Source organism: Herpailurus yagouaroundi, unplaced genomic scaffold, assembly GCF_014898765.1.
Source record: "Herpailurus yagouaroundi ecotype Mexico unplaced genomic scaffold, PumYag 159, whole genome shotgun sequence".
NCBI lineage: Eukaryota > Metazoa > Chordata > Mammalia > Carnivora > Felidae > Herpailurus > Herpailurus yagouaroundi.
In genome coordinates, this window is record NW_024412400.1 from 58,724,341 (window position 1) to 58,740,822 (window position 16,482).

Here is a 16,482-nt window from a genome sequence, read left to right on the forward strand (position 1 = left end):
GCAGCCTAAACCCAGCAGAAGAAGAGAAATAATAAAGATCAGAGCAGAAATAAACAATATAGAATCTAAAAAAACTGTAGAGCAGATCAACGAAACCAAGAGTTGGTTTTTTGAAAAAATAAACAAAATTGACAAACCTCTAGCCAGGCTTTTCAAAAAGAAAAAGGAGATGACCCAAATAGATAAAATCGTGAAGGAAAATGGAATTATTACAACCAATCCCTCAGAGATACAAACAATTATCAGGGAATACTATGAAAAATATGCCAACAAACTGGACAACCTGGAAGAAATGGACAAATTCCTGAACACCCACACTCTTCCAAAACTCAATCAGGAGGAAATAGAAAGCTTGAACAGACCCATAACCAGCGAAGAAATTGAATCGGTTATCAAAAATCTCCCAACAAATAAGAGTCCAGGACCAGATGGCTTCCCAGGGGAGTTCTACCAGACGTTTAAAGCAGAGATAATACCTATCCTTCTCAAGCTATTCCAAGAAATAGAAAGGGAAGGAAAACTTCCAGACTCATTCTATGAAGCCAGTATTACTTTGATTCCCAAACCAGACAGAGACCCAGTAAAAAAAGAGAACTACAGGCCAATATCCCTGATGAATATGGATGCCAAAATTCTCAATAAGATACTAGCAAATCGAATTCAACGGCATATAAAAAGAATTATTCACCATGATCAAGTGGGATTCATTCCTGGGATGCAGGGCTGGTTGAACATTCGCAAATCAATCAACGTGATACATCACATTAACAAAAAAAAAGAGAAAAACCATATGATCCTGTCAATCGATGCAGAAAAGGCCTTTGACAAAATCCAACACCCTTTCTTAATAAAAACCCTTGAGAAAGTCGGGATAGAAGGAACATACTTAAAGATCATAAAAGCCATTTATGAAAAGCCCACAGCTAACATCATCCTCAGCGGGGAAAAACTGAGAGCTTTTTCCCTGAGATCAGGAACACGACAGGGATGCCCACTCTCACCCCTGTTGTTTAACATAGTGCTGGAAGTTCTAGCATCAGCAATCAGACAACAAAAGGAAATCAAAGGCATCCAAATTGGCAAAGATGAAGTCAAGCTTTCGCTTTTTGCAGATGACATGATATTATACATGGAAAATCTGATAGACTCCACCAAAAGTCTGCTAGAACTGATATATGAATTCAGCAAAGTTGCAGGATACAAGATCAATGTACAGAAATCAGTTGCATTCTTATACACTAACAATGAAGCAACAGAAAGACAAATAAAGAAACTGATCCCATTCACAGTTGCACCAAGAAGCATAAAATACCTAGGAATAAATCTAACCAAAGATGTAAAGGATCTGTATGCTGAAAACTATACAAAGCTTATGAAGGTAATTGAAGAAGATTTAAAGAAATGGAAAGACATTCCCTGCTCATGGATTGGAAGAATAAATATTGTCAAAATGTCAATACTACCCAAAGCTATCTACACATTCAATGCAATCCCAATCAAAATTGCACCAGCATTCTTCTCGAAACTAGAACAAGCAATCCTAAAATTCACATGGAACCATAAAAGGCCCCGAATAGCCAAAGTAATTTTGAAGAAGAAGACCAAAGCAGGAGGCATCACAATCCCAGACTTTAGCCTCTACTACAAAGCTGTCATCATCAAGACAGCATGGTATTGGCACAAAAACAGACACATAGACCAATGGAATAGAATAGAAACCCCAGAACTAGACCCACAAACGTATGGCCAACTCATCTTTGACAAAGCAGGAAAGAACATCCAATGGAAAAAAGACAGTCTCTTTAACAAATGGTGCTGGGAGAACTGGACAGCAACATGCAGAAGGTTGAAACTAGACCACTTTCTCACACCATTCACAAAAATAAACTCAAAATGGATCAAGGACCTGAATGTGAGACAGGAAACCATCAAAACCTTAGAGGAGAAAGCAGGAAAAGACCTCTCTGACCTCAGCTGTAGCAATCTCTTACTCGACACATCCCCAAAGGCAAGAGAATTAAAAGCAAAAGTGAATTACTGGGACCTTATGAAGATCAAAAGCTTCTGCACAGCAAAGGAAACAATCAACAAAACTAAAAGGCAACCAACGGAATGGGAAAAGATATTTGCAAATGACATATCGGACAAAGGGCTAGTATCCAAAATCTATAAAGAGCTCACCAAACTCCACACCCGAAAAGCAAATAACCCAGTGAAGAAATGGGCAGAAAACATGAATAGACACTTCTCTAAAGAAGACATCCGGATGGCCAACAGGGACATGAAAAGATGTTCAGCGTCGCTCCTTATCAGGGAAATACAAATCAAAACCACACTCAGGTATCACCTCACGCCAGTCAGAGTGGCCAAAATGAACAAATCAGGAGACTGTAGATGCTGGCGAGGATGTGGAGAAACGGGAACCCTCTTGCACTGTTGGTGGGAATGCAAATTGGTGCAGCCGCTCTGGAAAGCAGTGTGGAGGTTCCTCAGAAAATTAAAAATAGACCTACCCTATGACCCAGCAATAGCACTCCTAGGAATTTATCCAAGGGACACAGGAGTGCTGATGCATAGGGGCACTTTACCCCAATGTTCATAGCAGCACTCTCAACAATAGCCAAATTATGGAAAGAGCCTAAATGTCCATCAACTGATGAATGGATAAAGAAATTGTGGTTTATATACACTATGGAATACTACGTGGCAATGAGAAAAAATGAAATATGGCCTTTTGTGGCAACTTGGATGGAACTGGAGAGTGTGATGCTAAGTGAAATAAGCCATACAGAGAAAGACAGATACCATATGGTTTCACTCTTATGTGGATCCTGAGAAACTTAACAGGAACCCATGGGGGAGGGGAAGGAAAAAAAAAAAAAAAGAGGTTAGAGTGGGAGAGAGCCAAAGCATAAGAGACTGTTGAGAACTGAGAACAAACTGAGGGTTGATGGGGGGTGGGAGGGAGGAGAGGGTGGGTGATGGGTATTGAGGAGGGCACCTTTTGGGATGAGCACTGGGTGATGTATGGAAACCAATTTGATAATAAATTTCATATATAAATAAAAAAAAACAAAAAAAAAACCCAATAAAAAACACAAAAAACAAAGACAACAAGTTTGGGAAAGGATATGGAGAAACTGGAATCCTTGTGCACTGTTGGTAGGAATGCAAAGTGGTACAGCCACTAAGGAAAACAGTATGGAGATTCCTCAAAAAATTAAAAATAGAACTACCATATGATTTAAATATGGTCTTGTATAGAGAATTTAAAAACAATCAATCTTCTTTTTTAAAGAAAATACTCAAATTGAATTATTGGTCAAATTGATCATTAAATCCAAGTGCTTTTACTTATGTACTCAACCATTGTAAAACTTACATTAACAGCTTCATCTTCAGTTAGATTTTCGTCTATTGTTACATTGGGCAAATCTGGCCAAACCTACAGAGAAGGAAGAAATGGGAAAATAGTTCAAAATAAATTCAGTATGGTATGACCATGCTGTAAATAAAGTATAATAGAGTTCTGGAGGCATATTTTATACTCAAGTTCCCCAATTCAGTAATTCCTTTAATTGTTTTTTTCAGTTTGTGTTTTGGAAATGTATCATTTGCAAACTATTCCTAACTGCTATATTAATTTCCTCTTTAATATGGCAAATAGGAAAAATAATACCAACCTTTGTAAAAGGTAGTGGTTTTAAAAACAATGCATATGAAACATCAAAAAAAATTTAAAAAAGGGGGACACCTGGGTGGCTCAGCAGGTTAAGCATCCGACTTTGGCTCAGGTCAGGATCTCACAGTTCATGGGTTTGAATCCCGCGTCAGACTCTGTGCTGACAGCTCAGAGCCTGGAGCCTGCTTCGGATTCTGTGTCTCCCCCTCACTCTTTGCCCCTCCCCCTTCACACTCTGTCTCTCTCATTCTCTCTCAAAAATAGATAAACATTAAACATTTTTTTAAATAAAAACAATGCATATAACCAAAGGTTCTAGTCAAGAAATAATACAAAGGCATATACTAAATTCAATTTAATGTATATTAAAACTGTTTCTACAATTATTCCAGTATTACATATAAATATATTTTCATTTAAAATGAATTGAAGAACTAATGGATAATGCCATGTTGAGGCAAGTATCTTCTAGTTTTCACAGTTAGTACTATATCCTCTTCTCTCTCTCCCCTTCCAAACCCTTACCCTCATCCCTGCTTCAACATCTACCAATGTTTTCTTCTACCCCAACCACAAACACACAAAACAGAGTCCAAATTTAATCATGCTGAAAGCTCTCTTTCTCTTTCAGAAAGTTTCATTTTAAAAAAAATATAGATAATCCCCAAGGACTAATTACCTACAAGGGATTAGTTACTGATAGTGAGTAGTTCTTTTAAGGAATGGAACAGAAGATAGAAATATGAGAAAATGTGTAGACATATAAACTGAGAAGAAGGTAGGAAGGAAAAAACCCGTTTCTATGGCTAATCTGCTATACTCTATACTTGTATGTTTCCTAAAATATTATGACTTCTCATTAAGTTTATCATAGGATTTTTCTATTTTATCTCATTATTTTGAAATATTTTCAGACTTACAGAAAAGCTGCAAAAATTATACCTAGAGTTTTTCTATATCCTCACTTTGTTTCTCCTAATGTTAACATATTTATAACCTCTGTACAATCATCAAAACCTAGAAATCTACAGGCCATGTTGGAATTTCAGCACTTCTTTCACTAATGTGATATTTTTGGTCCAAGAGAGAAAAGAATTCCATACTGCATTTCATTATGTCCCATATTATGGAATTTTGTTTGTATTTTTCCTTTTCATTTTAGTTATGATGAATGGATTTTTGTTTACTCTTTTATATATAAGTCAATCAGGATTTTTCTATAATATATTAATATACCCAGGTCTGAATATTATTGTTTAAGTGAAATACAGTAAATTATATTCTTTAGTCAAGTCAGGAATATAAGTATAGCTTTTAAAAACATTGCCTCTTTTATTAATGAAAGAAGTACAAACATTTAAATGACTTGCAGTGTAGAATAATGAACAACCATCTTCTTAATAATTTTATAATAAAACACAAGGCATTCTAAGAAATGCAATAAAAGACAATATAAAGATGAAACAAATAGTATTTAGATATATGAGCAATATAAATTCTTTCTGTTTCTAATAATTTGGGTCGAACTTAGAGTACATATTACTTTAATTATTAGCTACTAAATCATTACATTCTGTATTATATATCTCTCCTTCTGAATAAGTCTTTAACAGTTTTTTCTACTCAATAGAAATTTTCAATGAAATAGCAGTTTTATACTTATTTTATTTCAAGATATCAATTCCATACCTTTGCCCAACAAATATCATTGGTGTTAGGCCATTTGACAAAAACATCTTTCTCCTGTCCTCTGTCAAATGCAGGGTAAGGCTTTGTTTCATTTCCCGAAATGGCTGGATCCTAATATTAAAATGAAATACAAACCAGGTAACTCTGGAATAAAAGTACAGCCACTTGGGTCACTGTTATGAGACATAATTTTCCATGATTACGTTATCATTTACTGTGCTCTCACATAGACTGACTGACAGACTGACAGTATAAGCTGCAGTGTTCCAGCTAGACTGTCCTCTAAATTCCTTAGAAGGAAACTTTAAGGACTTTTGAAAATGTATTGGCTATGATTTCAAGAAATATTACTAGCATTTTTTGTTTTGTTTTTATTCCTCCCAGTGGGTTTACTGGCTGCCTAGCTTGCTTCCTGTAAGATATTGATAAAATATTCTCCCCACTGAATCACTAACTTGAAGCCAAATTTTTAAACATGACAAGCATAAGAAGCAATCCCAGAGAATGATTTTAGAATTGTGTAGAAATAGAAAATCCATCACAACTTTGTGATAGCTTCTATAAATTGAGGCCAGTTTGTAGCTTCAATGATTATGAGAAGACAGCTTGCCTTTGACTTCCAGATTCAGTCTTAGATCTCTAAGGATATACCAAAACGTGAAGATAGCCTGGTAGCAGCCCATGTAAATAAAAGTGTTAAAGGAAGAAAATATTAGATGCGGGAGTAGAGTTTAAAGTAATTGTCTTTCTATTTTGAAACACCCCCCACAACATCATTCTAGAAGAGAAATCTTAATAATATCAAGATAATAAGACCCAGATAAAATATAAAACATAAACTAACCAGGATAATAATGTATCTCATTCCCTCCTGTCTTATTTTGTCAACAAACTCAGGAAGATCACGGAAGTTTTCATCAATTGTAAAGTCTAGTTGTCTTTCCATGTAATCAATGTCTGTGTATTGAACATCCTAAAACATATGAAGATAGTGGTAGTGCAGTAAGAATCACAGGAATCAATGCATCACTTTCTATCATAGTTATAAAACTAATACCAATATGAAAGTTTAAATGCCTTTTCATGTAATACTAAAGAGAATTAATCAAGTAACACAAATAAAACTACTGTATTAAAGGTGCATAATATTCCATGAATAAGTTTATATAAATGTTCTGTTTTGTTAACAATTCATTTAACAACTTTGATTTCTAAAGAGTCTTTCACCTGAAAGACATAAACTTAGTTATGCAATTTTCAAAAAAATAGAAAGACACAAGAGTAAAAATTTATGAGGCTATGAAATTATGTTAAGTGGCAATTTGGAATTTTGTGCATTATATACAGAAAAAAGCATTGTTCCCTTTCTGGAAGCATAAAGCAAATAGGGGATAATTTCAAATAATTTTCATATTGCCAAAGGAGAAGAAATAATTATTTATTAAATCCATCAATTATAGGATTCTTTTATTATCTATCAAAATCATTTTTAGAATTATAGCCCAAGCATAAATAAACAAAACACTGCTTACAGATACATATGTACAAACATGTTTAAACTAATAAATGCTTGGATTCTATCATGATATCTTCATTTTAGACCTAAAATAACAAATTTGTCAATTATTTTCTGTTACTAGTCATTAATTCAATTTCTTCTTCTAGGTGTTATAAAAAGTATGGCTGATATAGTACACAAAATAATGGAAAACCTCCCTTTTTATAAAAAAATCTCCATGTGCATATTTTTATATCATCTACCTATACATTAAATTTCCTCATAATAAGGTATTCAGGAGCCATATACTTGATTCTACTGCATGTACCAATGTCTTATAATGAGACTTTTTTCATTTTTCTTAGATTAAGTTCTTATATACCAAGTATTCTAGATGTCACTGTTGAAGTGCTCCCACAAGGACCCCCTAGGATTCCTTAATCTTGCTAAAAAATAAAATCACAGGGACTATTATTTCTAGATACTCAGTAATATTTAGTTTCCTGAATATTGAGGGAAGAGGATATTTTGCAAGTGTTCAAATTCTAAGTTCCAGCATCACAACTATCACCTATTGCAGGGCAAAAATCAGTCAGTTTTATCTCCACTTTCTTCTCTGTAATTTGTCACATCAGTTGATGAAGTAGGTTTCTGTGAACTCTTATTCTCATATAAAGAAAATATGGGGAATACACCTGATTACTTATGGCACCCAAAGTTTATTGGCGAAAACCAAGTGCACAGTCACTTGGTTAGTACAACTCACAATCATGGAACTAGAAAGAAGGGGGGGGGAAAGGAATGTTATTATCCTTTTCCTTCATCAATCTAATAAAACACATTTTGTAAAAATCTCATGACCAATTCATTAGGTACTATGAAAAACTAAGCATTTATTATTGACAAATGCTTAAAATAATTTTAAAGTATACATATTTATTTGTTTGCTTTTATAGATGACACATTTAACATTATTTTAAAAACTGATATACATACATAAGGGATCTGAGCGGCCACCATATCGTTATATACTTGCTGAACCTCTGAAGTATTTCTGTACCCATAACGACATAATTGAAATCCCAAAGCCCAGTAAGGTGGCATGACTGGTCGGCCAATTACCTTTGGGGAAAAAAACAACAACGTTATTTGTGAACTAAGAGAGTTACGATATATCACAGAGAAAACTTTGTGGTTTTTACAAAATGTACAATCATACTGGGGCACCTGGGTGGCTCAGTTGGTTAAGCGTCCAACTTCGGCTCAGGTCATGATCTGACAGTTCGTGGGTTCAAACCCTGCACAGAGCTCTGTTCTGACAGCTCAGAGCCTGGAGCTTGCTTCAGATTTGGTGTCTCCCTCTCTCTCTGCCTCTCCCCACTCACACTCTGTCTCTCTCTCAAAAATAAATAAACATTAAAAAAAATGTAAAATCATACTTCATGGTATTGTTTTGTTGCAACTTCCGGAGTTGGACCCAAAAACATATAGAAATCCAAGATTCCTCCAATTATGCGGTAAGTTAGAGCAGGAGTTGGCTGAAAAGTAACATCTGAAAATCAAAAAATATAATTACACACATATATATATGTGTGGATATATATATATGTATATATATATATATATATACATATATATATATGTTAATTAGATTATTGGAGAATCACAAAAAATGTAAGAAATTCAACAAATGATTGTTTTACCCATTCCATTGCTGTTAAGTAAGAGAACTCCATGAGCATAGCCTTCATCTTCCAGAGCCATGTAATATGGATGAAATCCATAGGAATTAAGTTTATACTAAAATAAGAAAAATAAACATAATATATAGTGCTTAAATAGCAATAGCATATGAATTTTGTCAAGGTAATATTTAAATTCATTATAAGATTGAGCCTATAAGAATTTAAAGGTTCCTTTTTGTACACAAAACTATACGTACTAAAATAAATACATCTCCTTTAGAAAATAATTGCTTTATTATTGAAACCTGTACTGCTTCAGAGCATGCAAATGAATATACAAATTTGTAACATGCACAAATACATTAATTGATATAAAAAAATTGGTATTGGTGTAGTTGGGTTTCTTTCCACAGATCATATGTCTTAATTTATTTATAAATTGGCACTTCTTTTTCAAAAATAAAATTTCTAAGAAATGATTACAAGATATCTAAGTTTATATAATATTATATGATAGTACTTTAAATGATAATATCTCGTTTATGTAATAGAGTATACAACATTTACTTTCATTTTTACCTAGGTCTTTCCTGAGTAAAAAATCTATACTCAGGGTTATAAAATGACTTATCAAAACTCACAAAACTTTTAAGTTGATGATCCCTATTCAAACTGACATCTTTGACCCATATGTATCCCACTAATTAATTAGCATGTGAAAGTAAATTCATATATTGAGAATCAAGATTATATTAACTTATTAATGTCAATACTAATGTTGAATAGTTTTTAAAGAAATATATTTTGTAAAACATATTCTTTCAAATCGATATAAATTAAAAACAGCCTTCATAACTTAGGCATGAACTATTATGATACAAATAAAAATTGCTTGAGCACCTAACAATAAAAGTAGTTGCAATAGTATACACATTTATAATCTCATGTGGAATACATCCTTTAGATTCACATCATACGTGAAAAATAGAAATGAGCTAGTATTTTTATTAAAATTGTTTTTTATGATATGCTTAGAATAATTATAGTTAATATTAATTGTGCAATGCATGAAATATTCATGAAATGTATTCCATTAATAAGACAAAACGTAGTAAAAAGTGACATGAGCATAAAAAAGCATTTTCTAAAGATGTAACTAGCAGTATGGCCGCCTAACATACACAACTATAGCTGGGTATCATTAAGGAAAAAGTTACCATTAAATCAATATCTAAGCAGTAAAAAATAAATAAATAAATAAATTCTAGGAGAACCCTAGTCAGTTATTTCTAAAAGCTAGAGTAAAAGTAGACCTGGCAGGGGATTCTGAGTTTGAATATTCTTTCTATACAATTAAGAAGGTAAAGAATGGGGTCACAACCTCCCTTTTCACTGTAATCAATGATGGTATCTATCCAATCTTGTCCTTTCACCTGTACTTTATTGTGGCTTGTTTGTTTGTTTGTTTATTTTAAATCTCTATAGCAGGTCTAGAGATCTCCAGCCCCCTTGTTATTACTTTAATGCTGAGTCTAGGCCTACAGAGAAGTGGCTGTCCTAACCATGGTCTTAGTTGCTTCATGGAGTAGTCAAATACTGGTACCTACACCAGGGGGTTGGTCTCTTGTGAACATTCCCCAAGTATGCCAGTTCAGGTCTCTCTTAAATGCTCTGTGTTCCACTTCCCCAAAACCATATATATATTCTGATGGCAGGCGAGTAGATATTTGAATAAACTGGTTATTAAAAGCAAATCCAGGCAGGTGAGAATCCCAGCTGAAAAGAAAACAATTCAAATCCAATAAATATATCGAAAGTAGTATCAAAAATAATAATGGTAACTCTTACGTGGTATGAAAACAAATAATATTTTTCTCTATGTGCCTTATTGTACTCAAATACTGTACTCAAATATGAAAATAATTATCGCAATACATTTATCTTTTGACTAGGTTAAAAAATATCTAACATAGGTTTCATTTTTTCAGCATTATTAATAAAATAAACTATATGAAAAATATGATTATACATTTATCTTTAGATATAAATTCTTTTAAAATAAAATTAATATAAAGTTATAAATAATATATATCCCAGAAGTAACATATGTCCTAGAAACTGAAAGTCCTCTGTAAACTTTTGCTACATATAGAATAAAATGAAATCAAAATCAAAATAAACTATTAAGGCATGATGGGTATTTTAATTCCAAGCTCTCTGTAATTTCTCCAAAATACAAATACAAAATACAAATACGATACAAAATTTCATTTTGTATTTATAAAAATTATTGTTTAAAAAGAAATGTATCAAAAAGAATGTATCATCTTTCTAGTCATTTGTAAAAGCATACAGGTGGAAGAAAAGAGATAAAAGTTGGCAGGAAAAAGAAACATAAAAATTATAAAGAATTTGAGACATATTTAAATTTCTATATTAATGATTTTGGAAAAGTATTTACTAAAAATAATGTTTCCTAAATAAAAATAAATAATGCCATTGTACAAGAACTTTTTTACAAAATGACTTCACTTATCCTTTGAAACAAAAATATTATCATACCAACAGAATTTTTGAAACAGTACAGACATACTTTTCTTCATTATCTGTATCCAGCCTGACAATTCCTGACAACATCTTCTAAAAAATGACAGGCATGCTAAAATACATAAACTGTCTTTTAGTATACTATGGTTTGTCTACAAACCTCTTATTTTTACTAAAGTAAAATGTTTTTACATAAACTTGTTAATTCATATAATTATTCATTCATAAATAATTTATTCATAAAATATAGAGAGATGTATGTATCATAATTTCTTTTCATCAATACCTGGCAGAGATAGTATTAACTCTATCAGATTCCAGAACTAATAAACCTCAATTTCAATTAATTTCTTTTTTTTTTTTTTTAATTTTTTTTCAACGTTTTTTTTTTTTTTTTAATTTATTTTTGGGACAGAGAGAGACAGAGCATGAACGGGGGAGGGGCAGAGAGAGAGGGAGACACAGAATCGGAAACAGGCTCCAGGCTCTGAGCCATCAGCCCAGAGCCCGACGCGGGGCTCGAACTCACGGACCGCGAGATCGTGACCTGGCTGAAGTCGGACGCTTAACTGACTGCGCCACCCAGGCGCCCCAATTTCAATTAATTTCTAATTAAATATTTACAAAACACATTTCCACCTAACTTATTTTACAACATTCATACTTTTCAAGAGGAGCTTTGGTTTTGGTTTTCAACCTGATTAGTTGAATGAGTGTGATAATAATTAAATCAATCATATGCAAAATGTAGATGAAATTTTCCAAATCTTAATGATAGTCCAACGAGTGTGATAATTATTTAGTTTTAAAATGTTAAAACAGGTGCCTGGGTGACTCAGTGGGTTATGCATCCAACTTTGACTTCAGCTCAGGTCATGATCTCATGGTTCACAAGTCTGAGCCCAGCATCAGGCTCCCTGCTGTCAGTGGCAGCCCGCTTCAGATCCTCTGTCTCCCTTTCTCTCTCTGCCCCTCCCCCAAATAAACATTAAAAAAAAGGTTTTTTAATATTGAAACAGGCCAAGTTACTTAATAGAACTGAAACTATTTTTTAATGTGATGATACTTTAGCACAGTGAAAATAATCTTACCCCCTCCATTCTACAATCAAAATATTCCTCATGTCAAATAATTCAATCACTTACATAACTCTTCCTGTGCTTCTCCTTCGAATCTGGATGCCAAAAGGATTTTCCTTGATTTCAACATCATAAAGTCTATTTTCATAAGTACTTGTTGGCATGGCTGGAATGTTTAAAGGTACTGGAACTTCATATCTCTTATTTTGGGGATCATAAATCTATTGCAGAGAAATAATGAAAATAAATGTTTTGCTCATATTGCTGAAATACCATGCAAATAATCATTATATGACTTAAATAATTGCTGAAACAAGATATTAGAATTCTTATTTATATAATTCTTAATTCTGCATCCATGGCCCATATATCTATACAGAAATCTACATACACACATATATGTAATGGGATCAATTTATGAATTGCATTTTATCACTTTTTATTGTTTTATAATTCATTTTTCATACTATGAGAAATATTCAAAAACAAATGTTTAGAGTTAAATATTTTCTTATATGGTTACACAAAATTATTTACCACTTCATGGTTAGACACAGAATTTGTTTCAATGTTTTTGGTCACATGTTTGATTGGACAATGAATGGTAATGGTAATTTGTTTACTCATGTCTTTATTTCCTCAGTAGATTTCTTAGAAGTTATAATGTTAGGTCAGACAGACTATACTAAAATTTGTAAGGTCTTTGATATCTGTTTTCCAGAATTAGTGTACTAATTAATATTCTAACCAAAAATGTGTACTCTAATATTATTTTATGTTAAAATAAAATCATTTATTTTTTATTTCATTCATTTATTTTTTTTAAAGTTTGAAAGAAAAATAGAGAGCAAGCAGGGATGGGGCAGAGAGAGAGGAAGACAGAATCCCAAGCAGGCTCCATGCTGTCAGCGCAGAGCCCAATATGGGGTTTGAAATCACAAACCATGAGATCATGACCTGAGATGAAATCAAGAGTCAGAAACTTAACCAACTGAGCCACCCAGGTACTCCGAATTCATACTGTTTTAATTCTGCAAATTCTACATCATCTCCTCTTTTTTTGAGTTTTAACTATTGCCATTATTATATGTTTATTTTTCCAGATGAACTTAAAGAAAATTAATTTAAAAAATAGTCTTAATTAGGATTTTTTGTTTATTTTTTAATGTATTTATTTAATCTCTCAATACTTTTTACATTTTTTTCTTATAAAGTCAATTTACTCCTATGATTTTTGATATATTCTTTGTGTTTTTTTTAATTGTTTTTCTCATTTGATTTTGCCATTGGGACTTGCCTTTATTTCAATTTCTAAATGGTGAATAACAGAATACACCAAAACATTTTTTGGAGATATTATTTTGCATCTAGTCTTTTTTATTTTCTTGTCATTTTTAATAGTTTTCTTAATGGATTCCTGTGGAGCTCTTAAGCAAAAATTAATGAGAACAAACCGATAGTTGCCAGAGGGGAAGGGGTGGGGACATGGGCAAGTGGGTGAAGAGGAGTGGGAGATATAGGCTTCCAGTTACGGAATGAATACATCACAGGGATGAAAGGCGCAGCATAGGGAACATAGTCAATGGTACTGTAATAAAGTTCTATGGTGACAGATGGTAGCTATACTTATGGTGAACATAGCATAATGTATGCATTTGTCAAATCACTATCTTATACACCTCAAACAAATGTAACATTGTGTATCAGCTGTACTTCAATTAAAAAAAAACTGCTAAGTGTACCTGTTGAAAGACTTTTTTTTAAATGTCTTACTGTATTGGTCAGAAAATTCAGGTCACTGTTTAAAAATAATGGAAATAGTAAATATCCCATTTTGTTTCTTTTTTTCTGTTTTATTTATCCCAATGGGACTATCGTCATAATCTGATTCTAAGTAATATATGTATTTAGCAAGAATTTGAAATTTTTTTTTTAAATTTTTTTTCAACGTTCATTTATCTTTGGGACAGAGAGAGACAGAGCATGAACAGGGGAGGGGCAGAGAGAGAGAGGGAGACACAGAATCGGAAACAGGCTCCAGGCTCTGAGCCATCAGCCCAGAGCCCGACACGGGGCTCGAACTCACGGACCGCGAGATCGTGACCTGGCTGAAGTCGGACGCTTAACCGACTGCGCCACCCAGGCGCCCCAAGAATTTGAAATTTTTAAATCACCACTACTTGTTTAATTATTCACAAATTTGGAAAAATAAGAAGCTGTATTGGAAAAGAAATTGTTTTTATAAAATCAAAACGTCTACAACTCAATTAATAGTCCTTAATATTACATTAAAAATGCAAGTATCTAATCTATTCAGAATATCTTGTCTTAAGACATGAGTCTTGCATTGGGATAGTTTATATCAAACATACCTTAAATTGCAGCATATCATTTTTGTGATATTTCACTTCCACACGAAGTGTTGGGATGGGTTCAGAAGGTAGCTTTATTCGAGCACTTGCAGTATTCAGCTGGAGGTCAGCTGTTATACCCATTGATGAATATTGAGTTGTACTGACTAAATAAGGGTTGTGTTGTCTAGGAAAGTAACAGCTAGGTGCTTGGGATCTAAAGGTAGGCTAAAAACACAATACAGGTTAATTGCCAGAAATCATAAGCATTATAATATTAGACTCTTCAAAACAATAAGGTAGATATGTTTAATCTCATGATGTATAATTTGTAAATTTTATTATTTAATGCTAAAATTAAATTGTAATCACAGCAGAAAATATCTATTATGTGACCCAAATAAATACTATATACTAAATGATAAATAGAATAATTTATATTTTGACTCTAAAGATAGACCCAGTAGAGGAAAAGGATCAAATGTCATAGCTTTTCAACAGAAAATAAAATGATTCTGTGATCTTTGCAAAAATTAAGTATATTACTCATAAATTTTTATTCCATGCTTGTTCTCAATCTTCATATTGACTATTGTCTTTTGTGTGTAAGATGGCTCTACAACAATCCTCAGAAAGGTCTGTTCTTAAAGGTTTTTTTCTTTTACTTATAATGAAACTGTATCATTCCATATTTCATGACTGGTCCTTGTACAGGTCAATTACATACTGACCAGTATTTGAATAGGGACTGTGGCCAAAGATCAAAGCTACTACTGTTATATAAGGGTGGAAGCTAAGACCTAAGAAAAACAATGGTAAATTGTGGCATGATGGGCTAGTTACCTTACAATAGTCCATTCTCCCATCTTTCTTATTAATTATATTATTATACATCTGGGAGAAGCAACATGCCCATCTGCATCTCTATCTCTTTTGAGGAAATTGTATATGACCCCCCCAGACCCTCTTAAAAGAAAAGGGAATAAGCTGATTAAAATAAGATATCCTTAGCCCTCCCTCCTTTGGCCCTGGAATGCATACATGATGGCAGAAGACGTAATACAGTCTTGAGGATTAAAAAAATAAATGATAAATATGAGACATTGATGACCTTGGGAGGCCAGTATATTAGGACTGGGACTCTTTTTTTGTAAAAGACAAATAAATCATGTCTTGTTTAACCAAATCATCATTCTGTTGAATGGATGACCAAAACAAGTGGCTAGAAATTACCTCTAGTGGAACTGCTACAACCAACCCAATAATTTGAGAAGTTTTAATAACTTGAGACAATGCTTTTGAAAGCCTGTCTCCTACTGGCATAATATCTTAGTCAATTAAGCTGGTCAGCCACAGCCAACACTTAAGAAGAGTTCAAGAAATAGAGTATTATTTTATTAAGTAAAATGGGCATACTTTATTAGTAAAGCAAGGCACACTATCCAAAGTGCCTGGAAAGCAACTTACACATTCATTTAGTCTCGTATTTACTACCGTATGTCTTTGGAGAATTAAGATTAAAATAAATTGCCTATAAGAAGTCCTAATTTCAAATTCCAAATGCCTCTCTAGATGAATTTAGTTCATATGCTGTAGAATTAAGATTATAATACATAGTGTTTACATTGAGATGTTTATGTAAAAGCCATGTTATGAATCATAATTAAAATTCTTAGTACCGTTTCCCATAAACAGCCACGTTCTTCACACTTTTCTCTAGTTGCAATGTCTGCATCTGGATAACAAGTAAACCTTTCATTTTCTGAGAATTTTTGACTCCATTGAACGGTAAAGTTTCTTCCAAGGTTAAACTTGAGACTATAAATTAAGAGACTCTTTGAAGACAAAGAAACATTAAAGAATATTTGTGGGCACTGGACAATTTAAAAATACTTAACATTTATAAAATGTAGCAACCACAGCAATTCTTTAAATTAAATCATTCTTATTT

General features: G+C 32.9%; 1 protein-coding gene across 2 annotated transcripts in view; it reads right to left on the bottom strand.

The window, feature by feature from the left end:
• Positions 1–16,482, bottom strand: part of SI (sucrase-isomaltase) — a 176,541-nt gene that overhangs the window by 39,740 nt on the left and 120,319 nt on the right. For both annotated transcript variants that reach the window (XM_040480663.1, XM_040480662.1), the window contains 10 exons: positions 16,211–16,366; positions 14,553–14,759; positions 12,247–12,401; positions 10,162–10,330; positions 8,573–8,669; positions 8,309–8,421; positions 7,866–7,991; positions 6,216–6,344; positions 5,372–5,482; positions 3,383–3,445 (listed from right to left, as the gene is read on the bottom strand). In XM_040480663.1, coding sequence (XP_040336597.1) covers positions 3,383–3,445; positions 5,372–5,482; positions 6,216–6,344; positions 7,866–7,991; positions 8,309–8,421; positions 8,573–8,669; positions 10,162–10,330; positions 12,247–12,401; positions 14,553–14,759; positions 16,211–16,366 — 1,326 coding nt within the window. The remainder of the gene's footprint in view (positions 1–3,382; positions 3,446–5,371; positions 5,483–6,215; positions 6,345–7,865; positions 7,992–8,308; positions 8,422–8,572; positions 8,670–10,161; positions 10,331–12,246; positions 12,402–14,552; positions 14,760–16,210; positions 16,367–16,482) is intronic.